Here is a 19,451-nt window from a genome sequence, read left to right as displayed (position 1 = left end):
CTTTTACAGTCAAGTCTTTAGTCCAGACAGGACTTTTTACCGTCAAGTATTTAGTCGACAGGACTTTCCGTTTTATTTGGTGAGCTGACCAAAGCAATGTCGCCCCCAAGTGCGTCAAGGGGAAATAACAGTAGACCTAAGGAAATAGTGGGATGTGCAGTGGGCTCGTCAGCGTTTATCTTTAAGAGGAAACCCCGATACAAGGGTTATTATCATCCCCTGACTGACGTAACGGAAGGCTACACTACCGAAAGCTGGAGACCCGTCGCTTGGTCTATTCGGTACCCACAGACACCCGTTACGAAACGTTGTGACGGTGCTTAAGCCTAGAATAACGAGCGGGGACTATTTGTTTTTGTCGACGTTGATGTCTCTTCTTCTTTATCTGTAGGAGTTGTTATTTTTTACTATATTGAATCGAGAGCTTATCGGGAAGACAAAATGGCTGAGATGGGTATGGGGAAGGGGGTTACTGCGGGGAAACTCGCTAGTAACGTTCAGAAGAAATTAACACGGGCCCAAGAGAAGGTAAGAAACATAATAAGGTTTAATTGGTTGTTATTTACCGTTTGTTTCGGGTTATTTTGATTATGTTATCTGGTTCTATCCTGCTATGACACTTCACCGGAGAGGACTCAGTGACACATCTTGACCGTCAACCTTTATAAAAACATACTATCGTCGACAGGATGCGGTAGATTTAGTTGTTGTTGCGAGATTATTAAAATAATACACGGACACGTAAACATCGATGACATCACACCTGCCCAGACCCACATGTTCCCACAGCTTCCATGTCTCGTGCTTGTAAGACTCTATGCCAAGTTACCTCAAATTGTGCTCTTCAGATTCTCTCTGTAGCCCATGTGTTTTTTAAATAATATTTAAAAAGTAATGTATTTGATTCATCCACTGTCTTAACGATGGAGGATCAGTTGATTCATCCACTGTCTTAACGATGGAGGATCAGTTGATTCATCCACTGTCTTAACGATGGAGGATCAGTTGATTCATCCACTGTCTTAACGATGGAGGATCAGTTGATTCATCCACTGTCTTAACGATGGAGGATCAGTTGATTCATCCACTGTCTTAACGATGGAGGATCAGTTGATTCATCCACTGTCTTAACGATGGAGGATCAGTTGATTCATCCACTGTCTTAACGATGGAGGATCAGTTGATTCATCCACTGTCTTAACGATGGAGGATCAGTTGATTCATCCACTGTCTTAACGATGGAGGATCAGTTGATTCATCCACTGCTTAACGATGGAGGATCAGTTGATTCATCCACTGTCTTAACGATGGAGGATCTGTTGATTCATCCACTGTCTTAACGATGGAGGATCAGTTGATTCATCCACTGTCTTAACGATGGAGGATCTGTTGATTCATCCACTGTCTTAACGATGGAGGATCAGTTGATTCATCCACTGTCTTAACGATGGAGGATCAGTTGATTCATCCACTGTCTTAACGATGGAGGATCAGTTGATTCATCCACTGTCTTAACGATGGAGGATCAGTTGATTCATCCACTGTCTTAACGATGGAGGATCAGTTGATTCATCCACTGTCTTAACGATGGAGGATCAGTTGATTCATCCACTGTCTTAACGATGGAGGATCAGTTGATTCATCCACTGTCTTAACGATGGAGGATCAGTTGATTCATCCACTGTCTTAACGATGGAGGATCAGTTGATTCATCCACTGTCTTAACGATGGAGGATCTGTTGATTCATCCACTGTCTTAACGATGGAGGATCAGTTGATTCATCCACTGTCTTAACGATGGAGGATCAGTTGATTCATCCACTGTCTTAACGATGGAGGATCAGTTGATTCATCCACTGTCTTAACGATGGAGGATCAGTTGATTCATCCACTGTCTTAACGATGGAGGATCAGTTGATTCATCCACTGTCTTAACGATGGAGGATCAGTTGATTCATCCACTGTCTTAACGATGGAGGATCAGTTGATTCATCCACTGTCTTAACGATGGAGGATCAGTTGATTCATCCACTGTCTTAACGATGGAGGATCAGTTGATTCATCCACTGTCTTAACGATGGAGGATCAGTTGATTCATCCACTGTCTTAACGATGGAGGATCAGTTGATTCATCCACTGTCTTAACGATGGAGGATCAGTTGATTCATCCACTGTCTTAACGATGGAGGATCAGTTGATTCATCCACTGTCTTAACGACGCAGGACCATTTGATTTCCGGTTTTTAGGCCAACGTTTTTTCAAAATGATTGGCTAGAAAAGTACAGTCCAATCCATTGGTTAAGTCACTGCATCCTCATACTAAACAGAATGTTGGTCAATCCATCCGTTATTTGTTTATACATATCCTTTTACAGTAGGCCTATAGGCCACATGCTAGTGTGTGTACCAAATTGAACAATGTAAATAATTGTATTACTAGAATAGCTAAAGCAATTGGATGTTCTGCAAATTAAATTAAATCTCTATCTGGCCTGCTATAATGCAGTGTCTATTCAATTACAATATCCACTACATTCCATGTAGCTTCCATAACCTCATAGCAGTTTTCGGGTTAGATTTGATATAGTTTAACATTAATATAGCTGTAATTCAAATGCAATATGACCTGATGGTGTTAGTGGTTCTCTATTCCTATTGGACAGTAGGAGATGGGAGGGAATGACTGGTTGGGAGGTGGGGGGTGGATGGGAGGTGGGGGATGGATGTGAGGGAATGACTGGATGGGAGGTGGGGGTGGGGGTGGGGGGGTGGATGGGAGGTGGGGGATGGATGTGAGGGAATGACTGGATGGGAGGTGGGGGTGGGGGTGGGGGTGGGGGGGTGGATGGGAGGTGGGGGATGGATGTGAGGGAATGACTGGATGGGAGGTGGGGGTGGGGGTGGGGGGGTGGATGGGAGGTGGGGGATGGATGTGAGGGAATGACTGGATGGGAGGTGGGGGTGGGGGTGGGGGGGTGGATGGGAGGTGGGGGATGGATGTGAGGGAATGACTGGATGGGAGGTGGGGGTGGGGGTGGGGGGGTGGATGGGAGGTGGGGGATGGATGTGAGGGAATGACTGGATGGGAGGTGGGGGTGGGGGTGGGGGGGTGGATGGGAGGTGGGGGATGGATGTGAGGGAATGACTGGTTGGGAGGTGGGGGTGGATGGGAGGTGGGGGGGGATGGGAGGGAATGACTGGATGGGAGGTGGGGGGGTGGGTGGGGGTGGGGGTGGGGGTGGGAGGTGAGGGATGGATAGACGAGATGCAAGATCAATGGCCGATAGCACTGTACAGTATCACCCCCGTCGTCCCATCACTACAAACATTCAGCCCATGAATATTATACAGTATAACGTGGTTCTGCTATATTCATCAGTAGATACAGTATAACATGGTTCTGTTGTATTCATCAGTAGATACAGTATAACGTGGTTCTGTTGTATTCATCAGTAGATACAGTATAACGTGGTTCTGTTGTATTCATCAGTAGATACAGTATAACGTGGTTCTGTTGTATTCATCAGTAGATACAGTATAACGTGGTTCTGTTGTATTCATCAGTAGATACAGTATAACGTGGTTCTGTTGTATTCATCAGTAGATACAGTATAACGTGGTTCTGTTGTATTCATCAGTAGATACAGTATAACGTGGTTCTATTGTATTCATCAGTAGATACAGTATAACATGGTTCTGTTGTATTCATCAGTAGATACAGTATAACATGGTTCTGTTGTATTCATCAGTAGATACAGTATAACATGGTTCTGTTGTATTCATCAGTAGATACAGTATAACGTGGTTCTTTTGTATTCATCAGTAGATACAGTATAACGTGGTTCTGTTGTATTCATCAGTAGATACAGTATAATGTGGTTCTGTTGTATTCATCAGTAGATACAGTATAACATGGTTCTGTTGTATTCATCAGTAGATACAGTATAACATGGTTCTGTTGTATTCATCAGTAGATACAGTATAACATACAGTATAACATGGTTACTCTGCTGTATCTACCACGGGCCAGGATGAAGATGAATGTTCAACGTCTTTAAATGTCTTCCAGGTTATGCAGAAACTGGGGAAAGCAGACGAGACCAGAGATGTTGCATTTGAGGAGGGAGTTATCAACTTCAACAAACAATACGTAAGAATCTTGTACGGACCGAACCATTTTACGTTTTAGTCATTTAGAAGACGTTGTTTCCCAGAGCGACGTACAGAGCAATTAGGGTTAAGTGCCTTGCTCATGGAGACATCGACACATTCTTTCACATCGTCAGCTCGATGTTTCAAACCAGCGACTTTTTTCAGTTACTGGCCCAATGCTTTTAAATCGCAAAAAAAAAAAATGGGGGTCTACCTGGGGGTGGATGGGAGGTGGGGGGGATGGGAGGTAATTACTGGTTGGGAGGTGGGGTGGATGGGAGGTGGGGGTGGATGGGAGGAAGGGGGGATGGGAGGTGGGGGGATGAGAGGAAGGGGGGATGGGAGGTGGGGGGATGAGAGGAAGGGGGGATGGGAGGTGGGGGGATGGGAGGAAGGGGGGATGGGAGGTGGGGGGATGAGAGGAAGGGGGGATGGGAGGAGGGGGATGTGGCAAAACAAAGTCAGATTTTTTTTCTGTGATGTTTACATACCCATTAAGACTCCAGTCCTGGACTGAAACAACCGTTGACATATTGTAAAAACCCAACCGATCCCCATACAGTAGCAGCCTCCATTCCATCGCCGTCTCTAATTCAATCCACAGTCTTACCGGAGCTGTACCGTGTGTGACATCAGGTGTGTTCTGTTTTCAGACAGAGGGTTCCAAACTGCAGAAAGACCTGAGGGTCTACCTGGCGGCAGTACAAAGTAAGACCGTGATGTCTACATACACCTTCAATAAGACTACAGTCCTAAAACTGAAACAAGGAGGGACTACTTGGACTTGTTCAATAACAAACGCTACTTTCATTTGTCATTTCCATTTTTTTTGTGGTCCTTAATTGACACAACCCAGATACTGATAATCGGTGTAGAACTATGGTGTATTCCTCACTACGATCCCTGCACAGCACTGGTTCTTCACTGGCAAGTATGTCTGTCTCTCTGTCTGTCGACAGCGATGCACGAATCCTCCAAGAACCTTAAGGAGTGTCTGTCTGACATGTACGAGCCGGACTGGTACGGCAAAGATGATGTGGACTCCATCGTCGAGGTACAGAGGTCATCTTAATTTATGCTACAAAAAGTCAGATTAACTTCCTTATGTTCCCTCTGTCCCTCTTCTCTCTCCTCTGTCAGTGTCTCCTCTGTCAGTCCCTCCTCTGTCAGTGTCTCCTCTGTCAGTCCCTCCCTGTCTCTTCCTTTGTCAGACTCTCCTCTGTCAGACTCTCCTCTGTCAGTCTCTCCTCTGTCAGTCCCTCCCTGTCTCTTCCTTTGTCAGACTCTCCTCTGTCAGTCTCTCCTCTGTCAGTCCCTCCTCTGTCAGTCTCTCCTCTGTCAGACTCTCCTCTGTCAGACTCTCCTCTGTCAGTCTCTCCTCTGTCAGACTCTCCTCTGTCAGACTCTCCTCTGTCAGACTCTCCTCTGTCAGACTCTCCTCTGTCAGTCTCTCCTCTGTCAGACTCTCCTCTGTCAGTCCCTCCTCTGTCAGTGTCTCCTCTGTCAGTCCCTACCTGTCTCTTCCTTTGTCTGACTCTCCTCTGTCAGACTCTCCTCTGTTAGTCTCTCCCCTGTCAGTCCCTCCCTGTCTCTTCCTCTGTCAGACTCTCCTCTGTCAGTCTCTCCCTGCCTCTTCCTCTGTCAGTTTCTCCTCTGTCATTCTCCTCTGTCAGTCTCTCCCTGCCTCTTCCTCTGTCAGTTTATCCTCTGTCGGTCTCTCCCTGTCTCTTCCTTTGTCAGTCTCTCCTCTGTCAGACTCTCCTCTGTCAGACTCTCCTCTGTCAGTCTCTCCTCTGTCAGTCTCTCCTCTGTCAGACTCTCCTCTGACAGACTCTCCTCTGTCAGTCTCTCCTCTGTCAGTCTCTCCTCTGTCAGTCTTTCCCTGCCTCTTCCTCTGTCAGTCTCTCATCTGTCAGTCTCTCCTCTGTCAGTCTCTCCTCTGTCAGTCTCTCCTCTGTCAGTCTCTCCCTGCCTCTTCCTCTGTCAGTTTCTCCTCTGTCAGTCTCCTCTGTCAGTCTCTCCCTGTCTCTTCCTCTGTCAGTCTCTCCTCTGTCAGTCTCTCCTCTGTCAGTCTCTCCCTGCCTCTTCCTCTGTCAGTCTCTCCTCTGTCTGGCTATCTCCCTGCCTCTTCCTCTGTCAGTTTCTCCTCTGTCAGTCTCTCCTCTGTCAGACTCTCCTCTGTCAGTCTCCTCTGTCAGTCCCTCCCTGTCTCTTCCTCTGTCAGTCCCTCCCTGTCTCTTCCTCTGTCAGTCTCTCCTCTGTCAGTCTCTCCTCTGTCAGTCTCTCCTCTGTCAGTCTCTCCTGTCAGTCTCTCCCTGCCTCTTCCTCTGTCAGTCTCTCCTCTGTCAGACTCTCCTCTGTCAGTCTCTCCTCTGTCAGTCCCTCCCTGCCTCTTCCTCTTTCAGACTCTCCTCTGTCAGTCTCCTCTGTCAGTCTCTCCTCTGTCAGACTCTCCTCTGTCAGTCTCTCCTCTGTCAGTCCCTCCCTGTCTCTTCCTCTGTCAGTCCCTCCCTGTCTCTTCCTCTGTCAGTCTCTCCTCTGTCAGTCCCTCCCTGTCTCTTCCTCTGTCAGTCCCTCCCTGTCTCTTCCTCTGTCAGTCTCTCCTCTGTCAGTCCCTCCCTGTCTCTTCCTCTGTCAGTCCCTCCCTGTCTCTTCCTCTGTCAGACTCTCCTCTGTCAGACTCTCCTCTGTCAGTCTCTCCTCTGTCAGACTCTCCTTTGTCAGACTCTCCTCTGTCAGACTCTCCTCTGTCAGTCTCTCCTCTGTCAGTCCCTCCCTGTCTCTTCCTCTGTCAGTTTCTCCTCTGTCAGACTCTCCTCTGTCAGTCTCTTCTCTGTCAGTCCCTCCCTGTCTCTTCCTCTGTCAGACACTCCTCTGTCAGACTCTCCTTTGTCAGTCTCTCCTCTGTCAGTCTCTCCCTGCCTCTTCCTCTGTCAGTTTCTCCTCTGTCATGCTCCTCTGTCAGTCTCTCCCTGCCTCTTCCTCTGTCAGTCCCTCCTCTGTCAGTCTCTCCTCTGTCAGTCTCTCCCTGCCTCTTCCTCTGTCAGTTTATCCTCTGTCGGTCTCTCCCTGTCTCTTCCTTTGTCAGTCTCTCCTCTGTCAGAATCTCCTCTGTCAGACTCTCCTCTGTCAGTCTCTCCTCTGTCAGACTCTCCTCTGTCAGACTCTCCTCTGTCAGTCTCTCCTCTGTCAGACTCTCCTCTGTCAGTCCCTCCTCTGTCAGTGTCTCCTCTGTCAGTCCCTCCCTGTCTCTTCCTTTGTCAGACTCTCCTCTGTCAGACTCTCCTCTGTCAGTCTCTCCCCTGTCAGTCCCTCCCTGTCTCTTCCTCTGTCAGACTCTCCTCTGTCAGACTCTCCTCTGTCAGTCTCTCCTCTGTCAGTCTCTCCCTGCCTCTTCCTCTGTCAGTCTCTCCTCTGTCAGTCTCTCCCTGCCTCTTCCTCTGTCAGTTTATCCTCTGTCGGTCTCTCCCTGTCTCTTCCTTTGTCAGTCTCTCCTCTGTCAGACTCTCCTCTGTCAGACTCTCCTCTGTCAGTCTCTCCTCTGTCAGTCTCTACTCTGTCAGACTCTCCTCTGACAGACTCTCCTCTGTCAGTCTCTCCTCTGTCAGTCTCTCCTCTGTCAGTCTTTCCCTGCCTCTTCCTCTGTCAGTCTCTCATCTGTCAGTCTCTCCTCTGTCAGTCTCTCCTCTGTCAGTCTCTCCTCTGTCAGTCTCTCCCTGCCTCTTCCTCTGTAAGTTTCTCCTCTGTCAGTCTCCTCTGTCAGTCTCTCCCTGTCTCTTCCTCTGTCAGTCTCTCCTATGTCAGTCTCTCCCTGCCTCTTCCTCTGTCAGTCTCTCCTCTGTCTGGCTATCTCCCTGCCTCTTCCTCTGTCAGTTTCTCCTCTGTCAGTCTCTCCTCTGTCAGACTCTCCTCTGTCAGTCTCCTCTGTCAGTCCCTCCCTGTCTCTTCCTCTGTCAGTCCCTCCCTGTCTCTTCCTCTGTCAGTCTCTCCTCTGTCAGTCTCTCCTCTGTCAGTCTCTCCTGTCAGTCTCTCCCTGCCTCTTCCTCTGTCAGTCTCTCCTCTGTCAGACTCTCCTCTGTCAGTCCCTCCTCTGTCAGTCCCTCCCTGCCTCTTCCTCTTTCAGACTCTCCTCTGTCAGTCTCCTCTGTCAGTCTCTCCTCTGTCAGACTCTCCTCTGTCAGTCTCTCCTCTGTCAGTCCCTCCCTGTCTCTTCCTCTGTCAGTCCCTCCCTGTCTCTTCCTCTGTCAGTCTCTCCTCTGTCAGTCCCTCCCTGTCTCTTCCTCTGTCAGTCTCTCCTCTGTCAGTCCCTCCCTGTCTCTTCCTCTGTCAGTCTCTCCCTGTCTCTTCCTCTGTCAGACTCTCCTCTGTCAGACTCTCCTCTGTCAGTCTCTCCTCTGTCAGACTCTCCTCTGTCAGACTCTCCTCTGTCAGTCTCTCCTCTGTCAGTCCCTCCCTGTCTCTTCCTCTGTCAGTTTCTCCTCTGTCAGACTCTCCTCTGTCAGTCTCTTCTCTGTCAGTCCCTCCCTGTCTCTTCCTCTGTCAGACTCTCCTCTGTCAGACTCTCCTCTGTCAGTCTCTCCTCTGTCAGTCTCTCCCTGCCTCTTCCTCTGTCAGTTTCTCCTCTGTCATTCTCCTCTGTCAGTCTCTCCCTGCCTCTTCCTCTGTCAGTCCCTCCTCTGTCAGTCTCTCCTCTGTCAGTCTCTCCCTGCCTCTTCCTCTGTCAGTTTATCCTCTGTCGGTCTCTCCCTGTCTCTTCCTTTGTCAGTCTCTCCTCTGTCAGACTCTCCTCTGTCAGTCTCTCCTCTTTCAGACTCTCCTCTGTCAGACTCTCCTCTGTCAGACTCTCCTCTGTCAGACTCTCCTCTGTCAGTCTCTCCTCTGTCAGACTCTCCTCTGTCAGTCCCTCCTCTGTCAGTGTCTCCTCTGTCAGTCCCTCCCTGTCTCTTCCTTTGTCAGACTCTCCTCTGTCAGACTCTCCTCTGTCAGTCTCTCCCCTGTCAGTCCCTCCCTGTCTCTTCCTCTGTCAGACTCTCCTCTGTCAGACTCTCCTCTGTCAGTCTCTCCTCTGTCAGTCTCTCCCTGCCTCTTCCTCTGTCAGTTTCTCCTCTGTCATTCTCCTCTGTCAGTCTCTCCCTGCCTCTTCCTCTGTCAGTCTCTCCTCTGTCAGTCTCTCCCTGCCTCTTCCTCTGTCAGTTTATCCTCTGTCGGTCTCTCCCTGTCTCTTCCTTTGTCAGTCTCTCCTCTGTCAGACTCTCCTCTGTCAGACTCTCATCTGTCAGTCTCTCCTCTGTCAGTCTCTCCTCTGTCAGACTCTCCTCTGACAGACTCTCCTCTGTCAGTCTCTCCTCTGTCGGTCTCTCCTCTGTCAGTCTTTCCCTGCCTCTTCCTCTGTCAGTTTCTCCTCTGTCAGTCTCCTCTGTCAGTCTCTCCCTGTCTCTTCCTCTGTCAGTCTCTCCTCTGTCAGTCTCTCCCTGCCTCTTCCTCTGTCAGTTTCTCCTCTGTCAGTCTCTCCTCTGTCAGACTCTCCTCTGTCAGTCTCCTCTGTCAGTCCCTCCCTGTCTCTTCCTCTGTCAGTCCCTCCCTGTCTCTTCCTCTGTCAGTCTCTCCTCTGTCAGTCTCTCCTCCCTCAGTCTCTCCTGTCAGTCTCTCCCTGCCTCTTCCTCTGTCAGTCTCTCCTCTGTCAGACTCTCCTCTGTCATTCTCTCCTCTGTCAGTCCCTCCCTGCCTCTTCCTCTTTCAGACTCTCCTCGGTCAGTCTCCTCTGTCAGTCTCTCCTCTGTCAGTCCCTCCCTGTCTCTTCCTCTGTCAGTCCCTCCCTGTCTCTTCCTCTGTCAGTCTCTCCTCTGTCAGTCACTCCCTGTCTCTTCCTCTGTCAGTCCCTCCCTGTCTCTTCCTCTGTCAGTCTCTCCTCTGTCAGTCCCTCCCTGTCTCTTCCTCTGTCAGTCCCTCCCTGTCTCTTCCTCTGTCAGACTCTCCCCTGTCAGACTCTCCTCTGTCAGTCTCTCCTCTGTCAGTCTCTCCTCTGTCAGTCCCTCCCTGTCTCTTCCTCTGTCAGTTTCTCCTCTGTCAGACTCTCCTCTGTCAGTCTCTTCTCTGTCAGTCCCTCCCTGTCTCTTCCTCTGTCAGACTCTCCTCTGTCAGACTCTCCTCTGTCAGTCTCTCCTCTGTCAGTCTCTCCCTGCCTCTTCCTCTGTCAGTTTCTCCTCTGTCATTCTCCTCTGTCAGTCTCTCCCTGCCTCTTCCTCTGTCAGTCCCTCCTCTGTCAGTCTCTCCTCTGTCAGTCTCTCCCTGCCTCTTCCTCTGTCAGTTTATCCTCTGTCGGTCTCTCCCTGTCTCTTCCTTTGTCAGTCTCTCCTCTGTCAGTCTCTCCTCTGTCAGTCTCTCCTCTGTCAGTCTCTCCCTGCCTCTTCCTCTGTTAGTTTCTCCTCTGTCAGTCTCCTCTGTCAGTCTCTCCCTGTCTCTTCCTCTGTCAGTCTCTCCTCTGTCAGTCTCTCCTCTGTCAGTCTCTCCCTGCCTCTTCCTCTGTCAGTCTCTCCTCTGTCTGGCTATCTCCCTGCCTCTTCCTCTGTCAGTTTCTCCTCTGTCAGTCTCTCCTCTGTCAGACTCTCCTCTGTCAGTCTCTCCTCTGTCAGTCTCTCCTGTCAGTCTCTCCCTGCCTCTTCCTCTGTTAGTTTCTCCTCTGTCAGTCTCCTCTGTCAGTCTCTCCTCTGTCAGACTCTCCTCTGTCAGTCCCTCCCTGTCTCTTCCTCTGTCAGACTCTCCTCTGTCAGTCTCTCCTCTGTCAGTCCCTCCCTGTCTCTTCCTCTGTCAGTTTCTCAGCCCTCAATCTTTCCTTCTCTCTCCCTATCTCTCTCCCCTTCTCCCTGTTTCTCTCCCTGTTTCTCTCACTCTCTCTCCTTCTCTCTCTCACTCTCCCCCCGTCTCTCTCACTCTCCCCCTGTCTCTCTCATTCTCTCGCTCCCTGTCTCTCTCTCTTTCTCTCCCTGTCTCTCTTACTCTCTCTCACTCTAGCTCACTCTCTCTGTCCCTGTCTCTCTTACTCTCTCTCGCTCACTCTCGCTCACACTCACTCTCTCTCTCTCTCCCTGTGTCTGTCACTCTCTCTCCCTGTTTCTCTACCTTTCTCTCTCACTCTCTCTCATTCACTGTCATTCTCACCATCACTCTCCCTTGTGTCAGAAGTAGGAGCTATACTAGTGTGTTAGGACAGGTTGGTATTAGAGCATAGAGCTGTACTAGTGTGTTAGGACAGGTTGGTATTAGAGCATAGAGATGTACTAGTGTGTTAGGACAGGTTGGTATTAGATCATAGAGTTGTACTAGTGTGTTAGGACAGGTTGGTATTAGAGCATAGAGCTGTACTAGTGTGTTAGGACAGGTTGGTATTAGAGCATAGAGATGTACTAGTGTGTTAGGACAGGTTGGTATTAGATCATAGAGTTGTACTAGTGTGTTAGGACAGGTTGGTATTAGAGCATAGAGCTGTACTAGTGTGTTAGGACAGGTTGGTATTAGAGCATAGAGCTGTACTAGTGTGTTAGGACAGGTTGGTATTAGAGCATAGAGCTGTACTAGTGTGTTAGGACAGGTTTGTATTAGAGCATAGAGCTATACTAGTGTGTTAGGACAGGTTGGTATTAGAGCATAGAGCTGTACTAGTGTGTTAGGACAGGTTGGTATTAGAGCATAGAGCTGTACTAGTGTGTTAGGACAGGTTGGTATTAGAGCATAGAGCTGTACTAGTGTGTTAGGACAGGTTGGTATTAGAGCATAGAGCTGTACTAGTGTGTTAGGACATTTAACAGATTGTAGCTCTAATTCCTCAACTCTCTCTAGAGCATTTAACCGACTGCAGCTCTAATTCATCGACTCTCTCTAGAGCATTTAACAGACGATAGCTCTAAGACCTCAACACCCACCATTCTGATCCACCATCCTGATCCACCACCCTGACCCACCACCCTGATCCACCATCCTGACCCACCAACTCGACCCACCATCCTGACCCACCACCCTGATCCACCATCCTGACCCACCACCTCGACCCACCATCCTGATCCACCACCCTGACCCACCACCCTGATCCACCATCCTGACCCACCACCCTGATCCACCACCCTGACCCACAATCCTGATCCACCACCTTGACCCACCAGCCTGACCCACCATCCTGACCCACCAGCCTGACCCACCTCAATGGTTGAATGAGGCTACCCTCTCCTCTTTCATCAGTTCCCTGTTCATCTTCTCTCTCCTCTCTCTCTCCTCTCTCATAATTTCCTTGTTCATCACCTCTCTCTCCTCTCTCTCTCCTCTCTCATTAGTTCTCTGTTCATCTCCTCTCTCTCCTCTCTCTCTCCTCTCTCATTAGTTCTCTGTTCATCTCCTCTCTCTCTCCTCTCTCATCAGTTCCCTGTTCATCTCCTCTCTCTCCTCTCTCCTCTCCCTCTCCTATTTCATCAGTTCCCTGTTAATCTCCTCTCTCTCCTCTCTCTCTCTCCTCTCTCATCAGTTCTCTGTTCATCTCCTCTCTCTCTCTCCTCTCTCATCAGTTCCCTGTTCATCTCCTCTCTCTCCCATTTCTCTCCTCTCTCCCCCCTCTCTCTCCTCTCTCTCTCCTCTCTCTCTCTCCTCTCTCATCAGTTCCCTGTTCATCTCCTCTCTCTCCTCTCTCTCTCCTCTCCCTCTACTCTCTCATCAGTTTCCTGTTCATCTCCTCTCTCTCTCCTCTCTCTCCTCTCCTCTACTCTCTCATCAGTTCCCTGTTCATCTCCTCTCTCTTCTCTCTCTCCTCTCTCTCCTCTCTCTCTCCTCTCCCTCTACTCTCTCATCAGTTTCCTGTTCATCTCCTCTCTCTCTCTCCTCTCTCATCAGTTCCCTGTTCATCTCCTCTCTCTCCTCTCTCTCCTCTCTCTCTCCTCTCCCTCTACTCTCTCATCAGTTTCCTGTTCATCTCCTCTCTCTCTCTCCTCTCTCATCAGTTTCCTGTTCATCTCCTCTCTCTCTCCTCTCTCTCTCCTCTCTCTCTCCTCTCTCATCAGTTTCCCGTTAATCTCCTCTCTCTCCATTTTATCTCCTCTATCTCCTCTCTCATCAGTTCCCTGTTCACTGTGTTCTTCTCAACACCTACCTATACTTTTGCTATGCTCATTATCCGTGCTCGTTCATTCATTAATGCCTTATTTGTGCCTTCATTTGTCTCTTCATTTTCTCCACGTTCTTCTCTCTCTCTAGTGTAAATAGAGGCTTAGAGAAGTTGGGAAACAACGTTGAGGTAATACATTTGTGTTTTACACACTCAGTGGAGTCACAGACTCAGGACTGTATGTAGTTTCATATTTATTTAAGGAGCTGAACGGTGTGTACACATTTGAGGTAGGCTGGACATTCAGCTGTAGGGGAGCGTAGGGTATGTTGAGCCCCTTCTTTACATTCCGCATCACTACGTCAATATGTCATATTTATTCTAACAAGAACGTCTACAGATACAGTATTTCAGGAGGTGTTGTGGATCCTGTGAAATAATCAGAATTCATGTAAACATTACAGTTTTGAAAACATAGCTTGTCCCCCCAAGGGTATGTTGAGCCTAGGGACAGGGTATGTTGAGCCTAGGGACAGGGTATGTTGAGCCTAGGGACAGTGTATGTTGAGCCTAGGGACAGGGTGTGTTGAGCCTAAGGACAGGGTATGTTGAGCCTAAGGACAGGGTGTGTTGAGCCTAGGGACAGGGTATGTTGAGCCTAGGGACAGGGTATATTGAGCCGCCTTGTGGTGAGATGTTCCACATCTACACATTTCTGTACTGAATTAAATATCACCACACCTTTGAAAAGTGCAGTTAGAGTTTGAGTGCATGACAAATACTATTACAGACAAAACAGCTAACCCTTTGACTCAGCTAACCCTTTGGCTCAGCTAACCCTTTGGCTCAGCTAACCCTTTGGCTCAGCTAACCCTTTGGCTCAGCTAACCCTTTGGTTCAGCTAACCCTTTGACTCAGCTAACCCTTTGGCTCAGCTAACCCTTTGGCTCAGCTAACCCTTTGACTCAGCTAACCCTTTGACTCAGCTAACCCTTTGACTCAGCTAACCCTTTGGCTCAGCTAACCCTTTGGTTCAGCTAACCCTTTGGCTCAGCTAACCCTTTGGCTCAGCTAACCCTTTGACTCAGCTAACCCTTTGACTCAGCTAACCCTTTGACTCAGCTAACCCTTTGACTCAGCTAACCCTTTGGCTCAGCTAACCCTTTGACTCAGCTAACCCTTTGGCTCAGCTAACCCTTTGACTCAGCTAACCCTTTGGTTCAGCTAACCCTTTGGCTCAGCTAACCCTTTGACTCAGCTAACCCTTTGACTCAGCTAACCCTTTGACTCAACTTACCCTTTGGCCCAGCTAACCCTTTGACTCAGCTAACCCTTTGACTCAGCTAACCCTTTGGTTCAGCTAACCCTTTGACTCAGCTAACCCTTTGGCTCAGCTAACCCTTTGACTCAGCTAACCCTTTGGTTCAGCTAACCCTTTGACTCAGCTAACCCTTTGGCTCAGCTAACCCTTTGGCTCAGCTAACCCTTTGACTCAGCTAACCCTTTGACTCAGCTAACCCTTTGACTCAGCTAACCCTTTGGTTCAGCTAACCCTTTGACTCAGCTAACCCTTTGACTCAGCTAACCCTTTGACTCAGCTAACCCTTTGGCTCAGCTAACCCTTTGGTTCAGCTAACCCTTTGACTCAGCTAACCCTTTGACTCAGCTAACCCTTTGACTCAACTTACCCTTTGGCTCAGCTAACCCTTTGACTCAGCTAACCCTTTGACTCAGCTAACCCTTTGGTTCAGCTAACCCTTTGGCTCAGCTAACCCTTTGACTCAGCTAACCCTTTGACTCAGCTAACCCTTTGACTCAGCTAACCCTTTGGCTCAGCTAACCCTTTGGCTCAGCTAACCCTTTGACTCAGCTAACCCTTTGACTCAGCCAACCCTTTGACTCAGCTAACCCTTTGACTCAGCTAACCCTTTGGCTCAGCTAACCCTTTCACTCAGCTAACCCTTTGACTCAGCTAACCCTTTGACTCAGCTAACCCTTTCACTCAGCTAACCCTTTGGCTCAGCTAACCTTTTGGCTCAGCTAACCCTTTGACTCAGCTAACCCTTTGACTCAGCTAACCCTTTGGCTCACCTAACCCTTTGGTTCAGCTAAACCTTTGGTTCAGCTAACCCTTTGACTCAGCTAACCCTTTGACTCAGCTAACCCTTTGACTCAGCTAACCCTTTGACTCAGCTAACCCTTTGACTCAGCTAACTCTTTGACTCAGCTAACCCTTTGACTCAGCTAACCCTTTGACTCAGCTAACCCTTTGGTTTAGCTAACCCTTTGACTCAGCTAACTCTTTGACTCAGCTAACTCTTTGACTCAGCTAACCCTTTGACTCAGCTAACTCTTTGACTCAGCTAACCCTTTGACTCAGCTAACCCTTTGACTCAGCTAACCCTTTGACTCAGCTAACTCTTTGACTCAGCTAACCCTTTGACTCAGCTAACTCTTTGACTCAGCTAACCCTTTGACTCAGCTAAGCCTTTGACTCAGCTAACTCTTTGACTCAGCTAACCCTTTGACTCAGCTAACCCTTTGACTCAGCTAACCCTTTGACTCAGCTAACCCTTTGGTTCAGCTAACCCTTTGACTCAACTTACCCTTTGGCTCAGCTAACCCTTTGACTCAGCTAACCCTTTGACTCAGCTAACCCTTTGTTTCAGCTAACCCTTTGGTTCAGCTAAACCTTTGGCTCAGCTAACCCTTTGACTCAACTTACCCTATGGCTCAGCTAACCCTTTGGTTCAGCTAAACCTTTGGCTCACCTAACCCTTTGACTCAGCTAACCCTTTGACTCAGCTAACCCTTTGACTCAGCCAACCCTTTGACTCAGCTAACCCTTTCACTCAGCTAACCCTTTGACTCAGCTAACCCTTTGACTCAGCTAACTCTTTGACTCAGCTAACCCTTTGACTCAGCTAACTCTTTGACTCAGCTAACCCTTTGACTCAGCTAACCCTTTGACTCAGCCAACCCCACTACCATATACTGTTTACGTTGTAGCAAGTGTTGTCATGTGTCTGCTCTATATACAGGTAAATAAATTGTGTGTGTGTGTGTGTGTGTGTGTGTGTGTGTGTGTGTGTGTGCGTGTGTGTGTGCTCGTGTGTGTGTGTATGTGTGTGTCCTCGTGTGTGTGTGTGTGTGTGTGTGTGTGTGTGTGTGTGTGTGTGTGTGTGTGTGTGTGTGTGTGTGTGTGTGTGTGTGTGCATGTGTGTGTGTGTGTGTGTGTGTGTGCTCGTGCAATTTAATGGTGACTTCCTTGTTTCTGATCCGGTTGCAGGACACTGACGTTCTGTGGACAGACTTCCATCAGAAGCTTGTGGATAATGCTTTGATATCCATGGACACATACCTGGGGCAGTTCCCTGATATTAAGGTAGGATCATACCCGGGGCAGTTCCCTGATATTAAGGTAGGATCATACCTGGGGCAGTTCCCTGATATTAAGGTAGGATCATACCCGGGCAGTTCCCTGATATTAAGGTAGGATCATACCTGGGGAAGTTCCCTGATATTAAGGTAGGATCATACCCGGGGCAGTTCCCTGATATTAAGGTAGGATCATACCTGGGGAAGTTCCCTGGTATTAAGGTAGGATCATACCCGGGGCAGTTCCCTGATATTAAGGTAGGATCATACCCGGGGCAGTTCCCTGATATTAAGGTAGGATCATACCTGGGGCAGTTCCCTGATATTAAGGTTGGATCATACCCGGGGCAGTTCCCTGAATACCTGGGGCAGTTCCCTGGTACTAAGGTAGGATCATACCTGGGGAAGTTCCCTGATATTAAGGTAGAATCATACCTGGGGCAGTTCCCTGATATTAAGGTAGGATCATACCTGGGGCAGTTCCCTGATATTAAGGTAGGATCATACCTGGGGCAGTTCCCTGATATTAAGGTAGGATCATACCTGGGGCAGTTCCCTGATATTAAGGTAGGATCATACCCGGGCAGTTCTCTGATATTAAGGTAGGATCATACCTGGGGCAGTTCCCTGATATTAAGGTAGGATCATACCTGGGGCAGTTCCCTGATATTAAGGTAGGATCATACCTGGGGCAGTTCCCTGATATTAAGGTAGGATCATACCTGGGGAAGTTCCCTGATATTAAGGTAGGATCATACCTGGGGCAGTTCCCTGATATTAAGGTTGGATCATACTCGGGGCAGTTCCCTAAATACCTGGGGCAGTTCCCTGGTACTAAGGTAGGATCATACCTGGGGAAGTTCCCTGATATTAAGGTAGGATCATACCTGGGGCAGTTCCCTGATATTAAGGCAGGATCATACCTGGGGCAGTTCCCTGATATTAAGGTAGGATCATACCTGGGGCAGTTCCCTGACATTAAGGTAGGATCATACATGGGGCAGTTCCCTGATATTAACTTAGGATCATACCTGGGGAAGTTCCCTGATATTAAGGTAGGATCATACCTGGGGAAGTTCCCTGATATTAAGGTAGGATCATACCTGGGGCAGTTCCCTGATATTAAGGTAGGATCATACCTGGGGAAGTTCCCTGATATTAAGGCAGGATCATACCTGGGGCAGTTACTTGATATTAAGGTAGGATCATACCTGGGGCAGTTCCCTGATATTAAGGTAGGATCATACATGGGGCAGTTCCCTGATATTAAGGTAGGATCATACCTGGGGAAGTTCCCTGATATTAAGGTAGGATCATACCTGAGGCAGGTCCCTGAATACCTGGGGCAGTTCCCTGACATTAAGGTAGGATCATACCTGGGGCAGGTCCCTGAATACCTGGGGAAGTTCCCTGATATTAAGGTAGGATCATACCTGGGGCAGGTCCCTGAATACCTGGGGCAGTTCCCTGACATTAAGGTAGGATCATACCTGGGGCAGGTCCCTGAATACCTGGGGCAGTTCCCTGACATTAAGGTAGGATCATACCTGGGGCAGGTCCCTGAATACCTGGGGCAGTTCCCTGACATTAAGGTAGTATCATACCTGGGGCAGGTCCCTGAATACCTGGGGCAGTTCCCTGACATTAAGGTAGGATCATACCTGGGGCAGGTCCCTGAATACCTGGGGAAGTTCCCTGATATTAAGGTAGGATCATACCTGGGGCAGGTCCCTGAATACCTGGGGCAGTTCCCTGACATTAAGGCAGGATCATACCCGGGGCAGTTCCCTGATATTAAGGTAGGATCATACCTGGGGCAGTTCCCCGGTATTAAGGTAGGATCATACCTGGGGCAGTTCCCTGATATTAAGGTTGGATCATACCCGGGGCAGTTCCCTGAATACCTGGGGCAGTTCCCTGGTACCAAGGTAGGATCATACCTGGGGAAGTTCCCTGATATTAAGGTAGAATCATACCTGGGGCAGTTCCCTGATATTAAGGTAGGATCATACCTGGGGCAGTTCCCTGATATTAAGGTAGGATCATACCTGGGGCAGTTCCCTGATATTAAGGTAGGATCATACCTGGGGCAGTTCCCTGATATTAAGGTAGGATCATACCCGGGCAGTTCTCTGATATTAAGGTAGGATCATACCTGGGGCAGTTCCCTGATATTAAGGTAGGATCATACCTGGGGCAGTTCCCTGATATTAAGGTAGGATCATACCTGGGGCAGTTCCCTGATATTAAGGTAGGATCATACCTGGGGAAGTTCCCTGATATTAAGGTAGGATCATACCTGGGGCAGTTCCCTGATATTAAGGTTGGATCATACTCGGGGCAGTTCCCTAAATACCTGGGGCAGTTCCCTGGTACTAAGGTAGGATCATACCTGGGGCAGTTCCCTGATATTAAGGTAGGATCATACCTGGGGCAGTTCCCTGATATTAAGGCAGGATCATACCTGGGGCAGTTCCCTGATATTAAGGTAGGATCATACCTGGGGCAGTTCCCTGACATTAAGGTAGGATCATACATGGGGCAGTTCCCTGATATTAACTTAGGATCATACCTGGGGAAGTTCCCTGATATTAAGGTAGGATCATACCTGGGGAAGTTCCCTGATATTAAGGTAGGATCATACCTGGGGCAGTTCCCTGATATTAAGGTAGGATCATACCTGGGGAAGTTCCCTGATATTAAGGCAGGATCATACCTGGGGCAGTTACTTTATATTAAGGTAGGATCATACCTGGGGCAGTTCCCTGATATTAAGGTAGGATCATACATGGGGCAGTTCCCTGATATTAAGGTAGGATCATACCTGGGGAAGTT

At 48.8% G+C, this 19,451-nt stretch overlaps 1 protein-coding gene across 1 annotated transcript in view; it reads left to right on the top strand.

Moving 5' to 3' along the window:
* The first annotated feature begins 237 nt into the window (after positions 1–237).
* Positions 238–19,451, top strand: part of LOC116356332 (myc box-dependent-interacting protein 1-like) — a 56,212-nt gene continuing 36,998 nt past the window's right edge. Inside the window, exons 1-5 of the mRNA XM_031801659.1 lie at positions 238–528; positions 4,071–4,151; positions 4,807–4,861; positions 5,113–5,207; positions 16,528–16,623. Coding sequence (XP_031657519.1) covers positions 442–528; positions 4,071–4,151; positions 4,807–4,861; positions 5,113–5,207; positions 16,528–16,623 — 414 coding nt within the window. The 5' untranslated portion in view covers positions 238–441. The remainder of the gene's footprint in view (positions 529–4,070; positions 4,152–4,806; positions 4,862–5,112; positions 5,208–16,527; positions 16,624–19,451) is intronic.

This window comes from Oncorhynchus kisutch, linkage group LG2, assembly GCF_002021735.2.
Source record: "Oncorhynchus kisutch isolate 150728-3 linkage group LG2, Okis_V2, whole genome shotgun sequence".
Classification (NCBI taxonomy): Eukaryota; Metazoa; Chordata; class Actinopteri; order Salmoniformes; family Salmonidae; genus Oncorhynchus; species Oncorhynchus kisutch.
This window is presented reverse-complemented; position numbering and strand designations above follow the sequence as displayed.